Here is an 18,379-nt window from a genome sequence, read left to right as displayed (position 1 = left end):
CAAACAACAGCAGTGGGAACAACAAAATGAATGCACACATTGTCCCCAACTCCAGAGAGACATGTTACAGAGCCTCAGTTCTGATCGATGCACTTGTAAGGAACTTTGCAGAATCAGGAGTTCCTGGGGAGAAAATTCTACAGACCAATTTGTTAGCAAAACTGCCAATATAATTCTCTTCCCTCTTTCTCTCTTTTTTCTTCCTGACAAGAAAACTCCTCTGCACCAGCTCTCAGATGGGAAATATAACTTGGGGAAAATGAGTAATGAGTTTTACATGCATGATACACAAAAATCCAAAGTAGGGAATGGGTTAGAGGCAGCTCTGGAGCAGTAGTTCTGGTTGTCTCAAATCTTGCTGTTACTTTTGGGGAAGCAGAGGACCTATAATAAAGCTGAGAGAGGGGTACAGGTTTTGGGCTGAAGGTCAGGCAGTGGAGGTGGCCAAGCACTGGACAGGTTTTTTTTTTCCAAGACCAACCCTCCAATTTTGTCCTCTACCATTATGCATGCTTAACTTGCCCTCCTTAGATTATATACCCACCTCTAGAAATGTTTTGTAAGATTTCACCCTATAGCCCTTAATATTGTGAGAAAGAACCACAGGGAACCACAAAGAATTCAGTTACTGAGACTAAGAGATTTAAGATTAGATTTCAACAGGACAGGTTTTTCCTCCAGGGAAATGGCCTAAATGGTTGTGTACATCATATAACAAGATTGTTCAGTTACCTCCGAGGAGAAGATTCTTGACCCTCTGTGTGTTGTATCTTAACAACAGCTTTCTGGGTATCTTTCACATTCTTTGGGCTGGGGCAAACATTTGAAGGGTATTTTATTTATTTATCATTTACCAATTTTGTATAATGCTATAATTACATAATAGATTACAACGGTTAACATAAACATGAAAACACAGCGAAAAGACAATTAAAATCGTGTAAAAGCACATAAAAACAATAACTACAACAATAAGAACCTAACCTATCAAGTCTCACATCTGACTATCTGTGGAGCAGCGTCCCTGGCAGCCACCAGAGTCTTCTGGATGACAACAGCTACACCCCCAACCCTGCCCCAAAGTCTCAGCTGATGCCGTATCTGAAACCCAGGTGAACACATTTCTGAAAGGGAAATCCCCCTATGCACCCATCTAGGTCTCAGTGATATGTGGCAGGTCGGCCTTCTCACCCAGAATGACATCTTGGATGAGGGAGGCCTGATTACAGGCCCACCTGGCATTCAGCAGCAACAGGCAAAATCCTGGGCCTGCTGCAGTGCTGACCAGGTCTACGGGTGACTACAAGGGAGCCACCTTCCCTGAGAGTGGCCCGCCCCGTTTCCTGTCATATCTCTGTAAGCCCATCACCACTGTGATGTCACTGCCTGCCGTTTCTCTGCCTTTCCTCCCTCCACAACATTCCCACCCTTGCCCTCCCAATCAAGGTCTCTGGGGCCCATCAAACACCTCACCTCACAACCAGGCAAAAGGCAAACTGGCACTAGCACTTGAGTGCTTCTGCCCAGCATTCAGCATTCAGCACCAAGCCCACCACTTCCCATCCGATCACTCAACCTCCTTCCTCTGCCCTTCCCCAACCCCCGGCTCTCACCTAGCAGAACAAAGAAGAGGGCAAAAAGCACTCTCTCGACCCCTCAACTGCTACCAGAGCCCTCCCCACCCCCACCCACCAAAAATGGGTAAAAATTTCCAGCTTCCTCCCAGTACCTCCTGCCAAAATCCTTCACAGAACAAAACCAGTTTCTGTATTCTGACTTCAGGGCCAAATAATGTAACAGCAGGGCCACAAAGCATCACAACAGTAGCCAGTTTGAGTCTCTGATTGTTCCATAATAAAAGCCTGGGGAAGTTGACAAAAAGCTCAAAATGTCTGCTATCCCATGTGGCTAGGCAGAGGGCAGCCACCAGAAACAGGTCAATATTCTCGGTATTGGGTGAGTCCATTCTACTTGGAAGAAATAATCCTGAAGATATCTGGGACCCATGCCATAAGGCTTTATAGGTTAAAAGTAATATGATCATATCAACTGCTCACAGGCAAAATTACTTCCAGCATATGTTAACCTTTATACACAGGGCCCAGGCTTACTTGGGAAAAACCCAGGGTTGCCAAGTAGGCCATGAACTGCTGAATCTTTCCAGACCCACAGCCAGAGCATGAAGATTGAAATCTCTCAATACTAAAAGGAGATGTTGAAAATTGGACAACTTCCCTGTTGAGAAACTTGTATCCCACTGCCATTATTTTTGCTCAGAGCCCATAGATTGTACAAATTGTAATTACAGAGTTTGAAGGGATGTGTAAGCCATCAAGTCCAACTACCTGGCCTGTGCAGGAATCCAAATGAAAGCATTTCTGATGGCTGCCCACCCGCTGCTTGAACACTGACAGTAAAGAAGCCCCCACTGCTTCTCTAGCTAATTGGTTCCAGTATTAAACTGTTCTTATCCATTATGCTTGGGAAGTAAGAAAGGGAGTCATGGGGCTTCTTTGGCTGGCTAGAGTATCAGTACCAACAGGAGTCCTGTGGTCTTTGGCTGTAAATGATATTCACTGCCAAAGATCATAGGACCCCCTTGGTTGTACCACAGGATCCCCCCAAGGCTTCCCTTGGCTGTAGATCTCATTTGGAGCTCAGTATTTGAGGGCATGAAATGGCATGATTGAACACTGCAAGTGACCAGAAGGTTCCCTGATTATCCCCAAATAAGATTTTTGTGAAGGTCTGGATGGGGGGTGGAGGAAGAGGAACCAAGAAAGGAAAATGGTACCTAAATCACTATACTGTATTCTATTAAAGGGAGTTTTAAAAGTTGAGCTAGAAAAGCCCAATTTATTTTAAAGGAAGGCATAAGATATTTTATTTGTTTATTTATTTTTCAGATTTCTATCACCGCCCATCTCCCCCCAAAGGGGGGAGAGATATGAGATAGATACGAGAAAGATATGAGTTTTTTTTCTTCTCCTCTTCATTGTCTGAAACAGCACCTGCCCCCCTTTTTCTTTTTCTTTTGTTAGCTATAGGGAACATCCTTTTAATCATAAGCCAAAACTTTCGTCAGCTCAGCTCAGAACTAGTTTTTATGTTTTCTGATTAACATAGCTATGCGTGTTCCCTCGGTTTCTTTATTTCTCTTTTTCTCAAGTTCTAGCAGTGACGGTTAGAACGCCACTGTAATAGAAGCCTGTCTGTATTCTGGCTCATTTAGGATACAGAACCTAGTTGAACAGTTCTTAAGGCCTAAAAAACAGGGTTGTTTGTTTTGGATTTTGCGCAGCTTGGTTTGAGCTGTTTGAGATGATGGAGGGGAGGGGGTATCTGAAAAATTCTTGATTATAGAAGAATCTCAGGAAGCAATGCTCAGTTCATAATGGCACTCTGGAAGTGGTGCTCAGCATACAGATGGATGGATGGATTCTATTTTTAATCCCATTCCCTCCCCCCTTCATGAACATTCTTTTCGAGCTGTACCAATTTGCATTTTAAAATGGATAATATAACCTTGAGCAACAGTCCTGATTTTTGAAACTGATCTGCACTTGTTTCCAGACTGACAAAAATAGTCGGTATTGACTACATCCTTTGCAGCCAAAGGTAGCGGACATCTATACAGTCGGTAAAAACAAGACCTGGAGCTGACTGTAGTTCAGATCACAAACTTCTTATTGCACAATTTAGGATCAGACTAACGAGATTAGGGAAGACCCACAGATCAGCTACATATGAGCTCACTAATATTCCTAAGGAATATGCAGTGAAGGTGAAGAATCGCTTTAAGGGACTGGACTTAGTAGATAGGGTCCCGGAAAAACTCTGGACAGAAGTTCGCAACATTGCTCAGGAGGCGGCAACAAAATACATCCCAAAGAAAGAGAAAACCAAGAAGGCAAAATGGCTGTCTGCTGAGACACTAGAAGTAGCCCAAGAAAGAAGGAAAGCAAAAGGCAACAGTGATAGGGGGAGATATGCCCAATTAAATGCAAAATTCCAGAGGTTAGCCAGAAGAGACAAGGAATTATTTTTAACCAAGCAATGCGCGGAAGTGGAAGAAGACAATAGACTAGGAAGGACAAGAGACCTCTTCCAGAAAATTAGAAACATCGGAGGTAAATTCCAGGCCAAAATGGGTATGATCAAAAACAAAGATGGCAAGGACCTAACAGAAGAAGAAGAGATCAAGAAAAGGTGGCAAGAATATACGGAAGATCTGTATAGGAAGGATAACAATATCGGGGATAGCTTTGACGGTGTGGCCAGTGAGCTAGAGCCAGACATCCTGAAGAGTGAGGTTGAATGGGCCTTAAGAAGCATTGCTAATAACAAGGGAGCAGGAGACGACGGCATCCTAGCTGAACTGTTCAAAATCTTGTGAGATGATGCTGTCAAGGTAATGCATGCTATATGCCAACAAATTTGGAAAACACCAGAATGGCCATCAGACTGGAAAAAATCAACTTATATCCCCATAGCAAAAAAGGGAAACACTAAAGAATGTTCAAACTATTGAACAGTGGCACTCATTTCACATGCCAGTAAGGTAATGCTCAAGATCCTGCAAAGTAGACTTCAGCAATTCATGGAGCGAGAATTGCCAGATGTACAAGCTGGGTGTAGAAAAGGCAGAGGAACTAGGGACCAAATTGCCAATATCCGCTGGATAATGGAAAAAGCCAGGGAGTTTCAGAAAAACATCTATTTCTGTTTGATTGAGTATTCTAAAGCCTTTGACTATGTAGACCATAACAAATTGTGGCAAGTTCCTAGTGGTATGGGGATATCAAGTCATCTTGTCTGCCTCCTGAAGAATCTGTATAACGACCAAGTAGCAACAGTAAGAACAGACCATGGAACAACGGACTGGTTTAAGATTGGGAAAGGAGTACGGCAGGGCTGTATACTCTCACCCTACCTATTCAACTTGTATGCAGAACACATCATGCGACATGCTGGGCTTGAGGAATCCAAGGCTGGAGTTAAAATCGCTGGAAGAAACATTAACAATCTCAGATATGCAGATGATACCACTTTGATGGCTGAAAGCAAAGAGGAACTGAGGAGCCTTATGATCAAGGTGAAAGAAGAAAGTGCAAAAGCTGGCTTGCAGCTAAACTAAAAAAAAAAACAAGATTATGGCAACCAGCTTGATTGATAACTGGCAAATAGAGGGAGAAAATGTAGAAGCAGTGAAAGACTTTGTATTTCTAGGTGCGAAGATTACTTCAGATGCTGACTGCAGGCAGGAAATTAGAAGGCACTTAATCCTTGGGAGAAGAGCAATGACAAATCTCGATAAAATAGTTAAGAGCAGAGACATCACACTGACAACAAAGGTCCGCATCGTTAAAGCAATGGTGTTCCCCATAGTAACCTATGGCTGTGAGAGCTGGACCATAAGGAAGGCTGAGAGAAGGAAGATCGATGCTTTTGAACTGTGGTGTTGGAGGAAAATTCTGAGAGTGCCTTGGACTGCAAGAAGATCAAACCAGTCCATCCTCCAGGAAATAAAGCCAGACTGCTCACTTGAGGGAATGATATTAAAGGCAAAACTGAAATACTTTGGCCACATAATGAGAAGACAGGACACCCTGGAGAAGACGCTGATGCTAGGGAGAGTGGAGGGCAAAAGGAAGAGGGGCCGACCAAGGGCAAGGTGGATGGATGATATTCTAGAGGTGACGGACTCGTCCCTGGGGGAGCTGGGGGTGTTGACGACCGACAGGAAGCTCTGGTGTGGGCTGGTCCATGAAGTCACGAAGAGTAGGAAGCGACTAAACAAATAAACAACAACAAAATTTTAGTCAGGATCCTCATTCAAGCAAAGGGCCAGCAGCTGGAGTTGTAACAGAACTGTAGGGACACACAGAAGCATATCAGGAGGAGAATGATTTATTTCTCAGGGAGTTTACAGCACGAAGTGGCAGGATTTTTGTAGTATTTCCTAACAGTATTGGTAGGTAATTTTAGACCTTGGACGTCAGTGGCCTCCCTTCAGATAAATACATGTATTACAGAACAGCATCTTGCGACAGAGGAGAATAATAATAATAATAACAACAACAATAATAGCAGCATCTGCTTTGTATACATGTCTGACCAGCTCTCTCTCAGACTATAAATATGTTAAAAAGTAAGAGGAAAAAGGATGCTAAAGATGCTGCATCTACTGTAGATATTCCCAAGTCAGTCCAGGCAGTGACAGTGAGACTATCTGCTGCTCCTGTCATTATCTGCCTTATTTTAGATGAGTGTTTTGCTGCCACTTCCTGACCTGTGGGGTGCTGGCACAGAGATCTCACTTAGATGGATTACTGACTGTTTCTGTTTTGGAAGATCCAGTGTTCAGTTTTGGTGGCTGAATCTAGCTCAAGGCCTGAGAGTGCTTAACTGCTAGGAAGAAAGGAGAACTCATTTAGATTGCATTTTAATGTATATTTACTCAGTCTGCATGTCTCAAATCTATATACATATACAGCCGTAAGCTGAATATTCACACCTTTCTAAATGTGGTAATGCTTTGCAATTCAACGAATGCCTTTAAAAATATTCCTACTAGGGAATGGGTGCACAAAAATGCATTTCATTTGGGAAAATCATTTTCAAATAGGCACAGGTGATGAAAAGTGCATGCAAAAATGCGTGTAGTTAAAGGGGTGGGGGAAAGCCCATGCTGCATACGGATGTCTAGGGATGTTTTTTAAAACACCCGATGTGGAAATGAATTGGAAAAATGAAAAAAAACAAAAACAAAAATACTTAACAACAACCCTGAGTGAAATCAAATTTGATAGATTTGCCCAAGACAATTCTGATAGTACATCTCATCAGATAAGCACAAATGTCAGCAGATTCACAGTTCTCCAGACCTAACAGATCCCGATAAAGACCCAATTTCAAAGTGTCAGTGCTTATCTTTAAAATCCATCATGGGCCCTTCCAACATCATCTGGTACAGAGGCCTTGCTAAAAGACCTATCTTTATATGTCATCAGAGAGCAGAGCTGCCTTGATTGAAGCTGTCCTCATTTTGGAATTCTTCACGGAAAGAGATTATGTAATTAAAAATACTCAGATTTTATTGTGTTTTTGTTGCTGCTGTGAACTGTACTTTTTTGGGTTTAACAACATTAACAATACAATTTACTGCATTTACTATAGCATATAGTTGTGGCATCCAGTGCAATTTTACAGATTTTATGCAAGCCACTTGTACATAAAATGTGAAATCAGTTTTTTATTAAGAAACAAAACTGTGAAAGGTGGGGAAACTATGACTACCAGCAGTGTTTTGATCCTCCTTAAATGAGAGCTATCATCTATTCTTACCTGAAATGATGAGTTTGGATGTATATTTACACGGGCCTGAAACCAATGTTGTCCTTTGTTCCCACTTGTAGACCAGAATGGGCTTTCTGTTGAAGTCTGACTTTTTAACCGCAAATAAACATTTAATGTTCCTTCAAAAAAAAAGCACAGACACACACATATACACAATTAAAGAAAAACAAAGAGAACAGCAAGAATATTAGGAGGTTGAGACACACTGGCAGATGTGGAACCAAAAGAAGAAATGTGAAATTCCAAAGCCGAAAGAGGTCAGTTCAACAAAGCATTGGAGTATGGATTTCAGCATAATTTCGGTCTCTGGTATTTTCTGCCTTTTTGTGCCTTTCTTTGCTGACTCTCTCTCTATTGCAAGCACAGAGTCTGCATGCTGAGTTTGCCTCATTTTAACATGCTTGCAATGCTTTGCTTTTCTCTTCCATAGAAAGAAGACATTGTAATATGGTGTTAGCAAGATGCTCCATTTCACTGAGAGTTCTCTGCCTCACCTCCAAGTTCTGTGCTTTGCCCCAGACAATTCTGTTGTTAAATTTAACAACTGTAATAAATTTAGTTTTGCGTAACCTTGTGTGAATCACAGTCCACTATGCTACGTGCATGTAATATGGTCCTGACAAAGGAGGATTATATATTCTAAGAAGGAGTAAACAATTTTTGGATGGGGAAAGACAGGGTGATGATTCAAAGGAGGCAGGATAGGGGTGTTTGTTTGTTTGTTTGTTTGTTTTGCACTTTCCTGCATTTCAGTGGTGACATTTGGGTAATTTTCTTTGAAAACAAAAATTCTTCCTCTCTTTGAGGGCTCATGGGTGGCACTCAGTTCTGCATGGCATATGGGGGGACACACTCCAACAATGAGCAGAGTCAGGAATGTTTAGAGAAGGAAGAGGTGCCTTAAACATCTGAAATAAAAACTGTAAAAACAATATAGAAGTTCTCTGCCCAGCACTGACTGCAATTACTATGCAATAGGAGAGAAAATCTGTAGCTCAGGGTTGAACTGTGGAGTCCTTGGTGCTCTTTGAGCTTGGTTGTTTGTTTGCAGGTGTTTCATTACCTGACTAGGAAACATCATCAGTGCTCGTCACTAGGAAAGATCATCAGTGCGCTGATGATGTTCCCTAGTTGGGTAATGAAATGTCCGCAAGCAAACAACCAAGCTCAGAGAGCACCAAGGACTCCGCAGTTACTATGCAACTATTTGCGTATGAGTTGTATATGACCAACAGAGAGAGAGAGAGAGAGAGAGAGAGAAAAGCATTATTTCTATTACGCAAGATGTAAGTAACAAAAAGTCTTTAAACGTATATTAAGTAATAACTAATTTACTATGGCATAAATAGCAAACTTTAGTTTGCCAGGGTTGTATTTAGCTTTCTTGGGGGTGAGGGATGATGAAGGTGATGTCACAAAGCATATCAGTCAAGATTCCTTTTTTTTTTTAATTTTAGGAGCAGAATATGTTTTTCTTTGGAACTGGACTAATATACAGTATATCAAAGGAAGAGGCAATACAGTTAATTGGTAAACCTGAAGGGATTTCACAGTGGCTGGGTTCACACAAGACATAACCTGGTTGCTGGATTAGTCCACTGTCGGGGTTTGGGCGCTATTTTCAGCCACAGCCAGCTGCTTCATACTGTTGTTTGGGGAGTATAATGTGAGAGGAGATACCTTTAACTTATTAATGAGAAGAAATGCTACCAAGGCATTTTAAAAAAATAGCATATGGGTGGAAAGCCTAAGTTACAAATCCACTTATGACATGAATATTGTCAATGAGGTGGGTGTATCGGCAGGAGGAATCCAACCCTTTTGTCCTTCACCAGCTGAATAGAACATTACAGGATCTCCAAAGGCTACATCACAATGGCTTTCTGCCTGCTGGTTCCATTTTCAAGACAGTTCTCTTGACCATTCATCTGCCCTCACCCACACTGGAATCTGATGCAGTAGGGCATTCTCCAGCAGAGCCCCTCAATGGTGGGACTGCTTCCCTCCCACGTATAAGTTGGACTGCATACATTCTGAAAAGTACCGTGAAATGTATTTCGGTGAAGTGCATTTTCATACTGGAGATTAAAAAGAGATGTGCTTATTTTTAAAGTAATGTACTTTCTAATACAGCAGGAGGCAAGTGTGAGACAGCAACAGTCTATTTCCCTTCACCTTTTTCATGTTGTGCTCTTGGTAGTTTATGACCATCATTTAGTTTCCTAGAATGCGCTGTACAGAGTGTTATGGCTTGATGCAGCAAATAATTTCTGCTGTGGTTTTTATTCCTGTTTGGTTTATTTTAATTGGTCCGCATTCCCTTGCAATGTGGTGCAATTAATGACATTAAATAACACCCCTCATCCAAAATGCAGCAGAAACATGTTGTGTAGTGGGTAGCGTGTGAAAAAAAAAATGCAGCCAGCTGATGGCTACAAGGGGGAGAGGATTTTCATCATTAACAGTATAATTAAAACCTTTTAAATACAGAAAAAACTCTACATTGACCCTGTGCTATAGAACCCCCTTCCCCAAATACCCTCCTTCACATCAGGGGACATTTCTATTTTGCCACGATCATTTAGATCTGCACTGCTTTCTTTATATGGTATATATGTATTTATATAAAACATTTATATGATACCCAGTCCCTTAATGGCTCTTGGCAGCTTACAAGGTACAGTGAAAATCTCTATTAAAGCAACATGAAAACGTATGAGACATAAAACACAAAAGTTTAAACAGTACCAGTAAAAACCTAGGGAAAGAAAAGTTTTCAGTCCCCTTCTAACCCATATTAAGGAGGGGACTTTGCTTCAACTCCAGTGTCAATTTATCCAAGTTTTCTATTTTAGCACTTCTGTTGCACTAATTTAGCTGACTCATTTTTTTTTTTTAAAAATATGTTGTGCGTTTGGAAAGTGAAATAACAACAACAATGGCGGCGGCAGCAGAAAACCAGCAGATGATGTTGCTTCTTTCTTTTTGAAACCAGAAAGAATGCTGTCCAACAGTTTCAACTCCACAGAATACATCCTTCAACCAGACATATCTATGGGCACATGTGAGGAAAGCTTATAAGCTCATTCTGACAGGCTGTGCAGCTTTGGAGAGAAATGTTGTTCTCATCTCCGAAGAGCATTAAAAGGATCTGCCAAAACACATGCCCATTTAGCGACCTTCATTTCCCTTCTGGATTTTCATGCATGTGGCAGGAGTCTGCCAGCCTCAAGTGTCACAAAGACCTGAAAGGGGTTGAAATGGAAGAATACTGAGCTTACAGAACAGGTGGGAGGGGCTCCAAGCAAAGCTGATGGGAACCCTTTTTGATGCTATGCACATTGTTTTTGGTCAGAATTCTTCCTAACCTAATGGAGTCTATGGTCCCAGAGCACAGATTGTGATGAATTTGCAAGGAATGAAAAAAACTGTCAAATGTCTTGTGCTATTGCACCTGATAGACTTGCTTGATGGAGTGATGTGGCATGATTCAGTTTAATACCTTAGAACATGTTTCTCAACCCTGGCAACTTTAAGATGAATGGACTTCAACTCCTAGAATTCCCCAGCCAGACATGTTGGCTGGGGAATTCTGGGAGTTGAAGTCCACACATCTTAAAGTTGCCAGGGTTGAGAAACACTGGCTTAGAATAAGGGATGTACAACTTCCTTGCAGCTGGGGGGATGTACATTAATTTTTTTGATATCCATGTGTACCTTCTTTTTGGATTTCTGAGGGTTGAAATAGGTATCTTAAACCTTGCAAAAGATTAAGACAACCATTTTGTTCCTTAAGCCATCCACTCCTTGGGAAAATCAATTAATTTTTAGGGAACGTGGGTTTTCCAAGGACCAAAAAGTTACCTTAAACTTCTGTAAGACTCACAGCACTCATTTTGCCTTTGAAATCCCAAAACCTCCCCCAAAGTAAAGGAATTTCATTTCCTCATTTTGGAAAGCTCTGGGGAAATTTGGGGTAATCTGGGATAACTAAACAAGTGTTGTGGGCTACAATCATAACTTGGTACTTCTTTGCTAGAATTGTCTGGACTTCAGATTACAGCAAAGAGTCTTATGAGAAGATATGTGCATTGAATTCATATGTATCTCACATCTAGAACCAAGGGCCAATTCTGAAAGATTCAGGAGATGTTTGAATTGAATCAGGCTCTGCTGAAGCAGACCTCATTTCAATCTGATTTTTTCTGAAGTTCATTAGCATTCAGGTGATTTGGTGGGACACAGACACAGACATAGCCTGATTGCTATCTTAAGAAAATGAAGGAAGTCTGTAAAAAACTGATTTTGTGACAATGATGAAAGATGACGATTACTCACCTATGTGTTGACCATACATGTTGTAATAAAAACTGAAACAATATGCAGTATTAGTAGTTCCATATGGGTTTTTGGGAGGGATGCTAAAAACTGGGCTAATGAGTCTTGCTCTATCACCTTCTTTTCTGGGACTGGATGCTTCAATGTACATGAAAAATCCTAAAAGGGGGGAAAAAAGAGAATAACACAAAATTGTGAGATGCCACATTTAACAAGAAGAACATTCTTCTCTGGAGGCTGGGAACAGTGCACAGACTTAAGAATACAAGCACATAAATAAACTGAAGACCTACTAGTACAGCACTCTCCCCAACACCTATGGGAAACCCTCAAGCAGGACCTGAGGGTCACAATGTTATTTTGCTCAAGTTTCAAGTACCCTGGTAATGGTAGGAACTGATGCTGTCTGTAGCAAGTTGCTACAACTGTTTCAACGGTTGATCTGTTAAGGGAAGATGTTCATGCTCCTAGTATTTATACTATCAATACTAAATCAGGGTGGCTTATATATAAGGTAGAAGTTACAAAATTATCAGGATGCTCAGAAAGGGACTTGCAGGGAAGAAATGGTGAACTGAAGGTGGCTCTGCTAAAAGCGGATCCAATGACCTCAGTGGAATGAAGAGCCAGTGAGCAGAGCGGCTCTTCGTAATTCCTCTCTGGACAAGGATAGGACTTGAAATTGCCCACAAGTGCTTAGGGCAGTTGCTCCTTGTAAGGAGACCACAAGAGAGAAGTCTCCAGCAGATCTAGAGCTCTGGGAGACGAGGGAATAGCCATCTGTTTGCTAAAATTGAGGTCAGCACCTTCAAAACAATCCTGGGTTTGCATACTTCCTTTTCTAATCACTTTTGGAAATTGCTTGTTAACTGCTTTTCAGCTATTAGGAACCTTTGGAATGACAAGTTTTACAGCATCGGGTGAGCCTCCTTCAATTCTTAGCGAAAGAAGTTTTAAATACAAGTTTAAAGACTAAAAAAAAAATCCTTTGGAATAAACAGCAAAAAGGTTATTAGAATGTTGATTTTGGAAAGTTACGAATGGACTAAGGGTCCAGATGGATTTGAAATAAGATTTTGGAATTAATTATAAGAATCCTTCCCATGGGAAAATGCTTTTGTTTTGAATTCTCTTTAAAAAAGGATAGGATGAGACTTTGAAGGTTGGACACTAGAGGGAACCAGAAGGAATTAAAGATTACAATTAAAGGAGAAGAACACTCAAATTTGACTTACTAATACAGAATGGAGCAAAATGGGGACCAGGATGGGGGCCTTCTCTGCAACAGCTCCTGCCCTTTGGAACATCCTTCCCCCAGAAGTGAGGTTAGCCCACTCCCTCCTGGACTTCAGAAAATACCTGAAGACCTGGTTTTGTTGCCTTGCCTGGAATAGGGAAGGGAAGAACCATTCTTGAGGCTGGTTGATTCCCTAGTTCTGCGGGGACCAGTTTTATGCCCTTATGGTTTGAATTAGATCTTCCATGGCTTGGATTTTATTGCATTTTATGCTGACTGATTAATGGTTGTATTTATTTTTTATTAATCACCGCCCATCTCCCAAAAGGGACTCTGGGTGGTTTACAATTTATGATTTTATTGAAATTTTAATTGTTTTTATTGTGAACTGTCCAGGGTCCTCCATGTGGGGGAGATGGGTGGCGATAAAAATTTGATAAATAAATAAATAAATAAATACAAATATTTTAATATTGGACATATTGAAGAGTATTTTTGAACAATGGACCCAGATGTTATTTGTAACTGATGCTCAAACAGGTAAAAGTTAAATAAAAGGGAATCTAACCTATGTTTTAATGTTTTTTCTTTAATTATTATTAATGTATGAGGTACTTAAAGACCACCTTTTCCAACCAGAATCAATCCATCACACTCAAGCACCCCAGGAAAAACTATTGATAAGTCCTTGTTTCTATGTGGTATTATGGGTGTTAGTGGAGGATCATTGATGCTATGTTTCAAAAAGAGTAGCCTCCCCTCAGAAATTTGATCAATAAAATCAATCTATCAATCTATCAATCAGTGGCAAAATGGTAAAGACTCACATATCAAGCTACGTTTTGGTGAGTACACAGGTATAATCACATACTTTCCTTGCCAACGATATGGAAGTATTTCACCATTGCCACCTTCCAAGGTTTAACTTCCCCGTTTCCCAACCAAACATTAGCCATGCCTGACCCAGCTTAGCTTTTCTGAGATCAGCCAAGATTGTTTGTGTTTGAAGTTTGTTTAGTATCTTCTAACATTCTGAAGCATGTAATTATAGCTTCTTAGTTTAAACAAAATGGAAAACTAAGGTTCAGATTTACAGGTTTAATTATAGCTGTTCTCAAAGCAGAGTAAAAGGTCTGTGTGTATGGGCAGGATCAGAAGTGGATCGTTTATTGTTGAAAGGCATATCCATCTTTCATTGCAAAAGCCAGCTGAGAATTACACTCTACCTTCCTTGGAACCTGACCGGTCAGCACTGGGTCCAGTGTTTGGGGTGTATTTTGTGTCTCGAAGGACAATGTTTTGTCTTGTCCAATCAAAGTTGTCCTTTTCATCTTGGGTGAATAAACAAATGTTGCCATCTTCAAAGCCACAGTGGAATTCTCCTGCCAACAGATCAACCACATGTTCATATGAATAATCATTTCAGCCTACCAATTTAAAAAGGCTTTTAGCTTTTCTTCTTCAGAAAACTACTTTGTAACCACAGTGCTTCAGATTAGGTTTTTTAAAAAAAAATATAGAATTATTTGTTAAGTTCATAACCTACTCTGAGTTATAAAATAGTGCTCAAAATGGTTAACAATCAATCATAAATAAAACAATAAAAACCTTAAAACTCCACAAATACTTGTGACTATGGCAGAAATCCAAGTTAATTTTCTAAGCTAAGCTGAGGCATCTATGAAAATGTAGGCTGCCACTGAAGTGCTGCAATTGGGTTAGAAAGACCCTGCATCAGTAGCACCAAGGGACAGAAGAAAGCATTTTAATACAAGTAACATGGAAATGTTTGCTACGAAACTCTTCATAAATATTATCCAAATGTATTTTTAGGACGTGGGCCCAAGAATGGGAATGTTATTAGACAGCTAAAGGAATCAGCATCTATAGTAGCTTTTCTGAACAGAACTGTAATAAATTATCTTTCTATTGAAACAGTAGGAATTACATAATTGGGGAAATATAAAAACAGTTGTGGAACTTGCCAGAGACTTTGTCCAATTTCAGGAATATTTGTAGAACTTTAAACCTCAAGGTGACCTCTGTGGTGGTGAGTGCAGATGCATTGATAATAACCTCAAAGAGAGATGGGCAACATGGCCTTCTGGATGTTGCCTTGCAAATTCCACCATTTTTTATCCATCCTGGCTAGAATTGATGGGAACTGGGGAGGAACTTCTGAAAGGAACATACATTGTCTATCTCTACTCTATATCTTTGAAACAACAGGTTTAGACTATCACCAGGGTACTGTAGACCAGCAGTTCATATTGCTTCCTTCTTTGCTTCCTGGAAGATTCATCAAGCATTTGGAAGGAGGCAGCATTGAATGAGCCCTTTGTTAGCTTTCATGAGCTGTCAGTTATCCTAACTACATATCTGGTCAAGTTTTTGCTTTCAGCTCTAGTCTAGTGACAGGCAACCTTAAATTCTGCAAATGACACATGTGGCCCCCAGAAATATTTTTGCATCCCAAGAGAACCTCTAGAGTAGACAGGGACATAATTTGTTCTCATTTGGGAGTGAGAGAAGGGAGGAATTCTAAAGTGGCAACATGGATGACTTCTTTGCATCACGAGGCTTAAGGTAGCAACTTCAAAAATGCGCACTCCTGCAAAACCAGGTAGATTTTTCTTATTGGAGAGGGTTAATGGGCCAAACAGATGTCTTAAATATCATTCTTATCCATCCCAACTCTCCTTCTACCCCTCCCCCCCTCCAAAATAGTAGTAAATTCTGTACCATCCATTCTGGTGGTCTAGTGGTTAAGGCAACAGGCTAGAAACCAGGAGACTGAGAGTTCTAGTCCGGCCTTAGGCATGAAAGCCGGCTGGGTGACCTTGGGCCAGTCCCTCTCTCTCAGCCCAACTCACCTCACAGGGTTGCTGTTGTGGGGAAAAGAGGAGGAGGAAGGAGTAGTTGGTATGTTCGTCGCCTTGAGTTATTTATAAAAATAATAAAGGTGGGATAGAAAATAAAATAAAATAAATAAATAAATAAATAAATAACATCATTGTTCATACTCCCTATTGTTTTTAGCAGGCCAAAAATATTAAAAGTATGGCATCCAGCTTTCTTTTCCTCCCTAGATGAAAGGAAAAATAAGGAGCGTGGTGCTTCAATTCATCCTTTGTCTGGGTTTATTGTTGTCGTTGTTTCTTTTTTTTCAGTCTACCCTTTTGTTCTTTGCCTGTTTTCAAAATTTACATTGTGAAGTCCCCAGTTTATATTATACAGTATACTGATATCATATTATTTCCCCTTGCACTATATAGAATATGGATACAGTAACCAGAGGCTGTATTAATAGTAAGAAATATCTAAACTGAATTTATATAGCAACAAAATATTTCTTGTACTTACGTAAATGTGGGTTCATTGGAGCTATAAGAGAAAAAGATAAGATTCTAAAATTAATAAACTTTTCTGTGCATACTGATGGCTGATTTGTTACTGATTTTTGTACTGTCTGGCTTTGCTCCCTTCCATCATGTTTGGGCAGCCATTAGGCTTATAAACTCTGTTTTGTATTATAGCTGGTCATCCATCATTTTCCCCAGGTGCAAAAGAATCCTTTAACTCTAAGAATTCCAGGAAAAACAGAATGGAAACCACTGTCCTTCCATGCAACAATTCTCTCCTGATTACTCCAAGCATTCTTTATTCCACTAGTGTAATAATTTAGCTTGGGAGAGGGAGTCTTTTGGTTGCAGATGTAATAATTAAGAGTAAAAAACACACAAATGCATCTTCTGTCCAGCTCTGATTTACATTTCGAATTATTATTCTCAAATCTAGCCAACTGCTTTCTCAATTTTGTCCCCTGTTTTAGATTTTCCTTAAAGCGAAACATGTAAAAATAATTTATGGATTTTTTTAATCTGTTTGTTGTCTTTGGTATGAGGCAGGAAATATAAGGTCATTTAGGTTATTTTATAGAGGAAAAAAGGAATAATAATAATAACAGTGATAATAATAACAGCAAGAACAAGAATTCAGCTTTATCTTTCAATATTATCAAATATTAACAAACTATACATTAAACCACTGATGGAAAAAGACAGGAAGTGTGCAACTGTATAGGCACTTATTTTGTTTTAAAATATTTCTATCCCACTCCTCTTTCAAGGAACACAGTATACAGCGCATACAGTAATTATCCCATTTTTGTCCTCAAGACAATCTGGAAAAGTAGACATCAGAGTGACTGACTGAAGGGCATCTGGTAAATTATATTTCCATGTTAGAACAAGATCTTTCCATGATCGAAACTGCAAGATCCTTTCTCAAAAGAGAGACATCGTACACTTGGGAAAATCCCAAAATTTTATAGAGGGGAATAATTGGAGCTAGGACACAGGGATACTGGAGATCAGCAAGCACTCCAAATACCCAGGAAGGCTTCAGAAAGTTTGGTAGATATTGAATACTGGTTGGCTGTTGCAGGGAAGAGAAAGTTAAGGGAAAAAGAAAATCAAAGGGATACCTAACAATGACATGGAGGGCACATTAAAGAGGAGCACTATTTCTGAGCTTTCACTTTTTAATGTGTCTAAAAGAGTATTTCTGTGGTGCCTTGGTAGGTGTGAGTGAGGACTTGAGGACAGACTTTTGTTTGTCAAGTCCAGCACCTTGTCCAATTCTCATTCATGCAATGAAAGCAAGGAGAAGCTGTGGAATATTAACCTCCAGAATCCAGTCCTCTTGCTAGATCCTAATAGATGAAAAGCTTTTTGGTGATGTAAAGCATTGGGTACCTGAACATTGCCTCAGAGTTAATTGTTTTCCAAATGTGTTTATGGCAATAAGCCCATGTTGTGCATGCTCCAGTCATGAGCTGCGTACGTAGGCTAACATTTAACTTACACAAAGCTATTTTGAAAGAACTCTTTTGCTTCACTGCATTGCCATTTTATCTCTTTCTTCTCCCTCTTACATTCCTTTATTTAAGAGGAATAATCAGCGACTCGCTTCCTGTATAATTTGCCTTGAGAAAATGTAGTCAGTTATTCAAGACGGGCCTCCCTGTGTTTGCTAACACAATTACTTCTCATCTGCTGAAAAATCTTTCATTTTTGGCATTCTTCTGACTCCAAATTGTGGGGAGCTGCATTGAGTGACATTTGCTTTGTCGACAAACTTGGAGGCTTTGAGAGAAACTATCGTTATGGCTAACCTTGAATGCTGCAATATTCATATTGTTTGCAGAACAGCAACCACAGCCAAATGGGTGGGTTGGCAAGCAAGAATCAACTCCTGATGAGTGACAGGAACAGAAAACAAATTCAACAGTGGTTAGTTATTTACAGGCTGCAGGCTACCAGCAAAAGAGAAATGTAGGTGGGGGAGTAACAGCTCAGAAAAAGTGGTAGCTTTTGGAGATCTTCCTGTCATCACTGGTCCAGGTTCAGGGGTCACATGGCTGGGAAAACAGCAGGCAGTAGT

At 40.2% G+C, this 18,379-nt stretch overlaps 1 protein-coding gene across 1 annotated transcript in view; it reads right to left on the bottom strand.

Annotated features, from left to right (window-relative positions):
* Positions 1 to 18,379, bottom strand: part of MDGA2 (MAM domain containing glycosylphosphatidylinositol anchor 2) — a 500,250-nt gene that overhangs the window by 11,285 nt on the left and 470,586 nt on the right. Inside the window, exons 12-15 of the mRNA XM_063290587.1 lie at positions 16,298 to 16,318; positions 14,161 to 14,316; positions 11,698 to 11,856; positions 7,348 to 7,478 (exon numbers count right to left, since the gene is read on the bottom strand). Coding sequence (XP_063146657.1) covers positions 7,348 to 7,478; positions 11,698 to 11,856; positions 14,161 to 14,316; positions 16,298 to 16,318 — 467 coding nt within the window. The remainder of the gene's footprint in view (positions 1 to 7,347; positions 7,479 to 11,697; positions 11,857 to 14,160; positions 14,317 to 16,297; positions 16,319 to 18,379) is intronic.

Source organism: Candoia aspera, chromosome 1 (genome assembly GCF_035149785.1).
Source record: "Candoia aspera isolate rCanAsp1 chromosome 1, rCanAsp1.hap2, whole genome shotgun sequence".
Taxonomy (NCBI): Eukaryota; Metazoa; Chordata; class Lepidosauria; order Squamata; family Boidae; genus Candoia; species Candoia aspera.
Note: the sequence above shows the minus strand (reverse complement) of the source record. Positions and strands in the feature narration are given on the sequence as shown.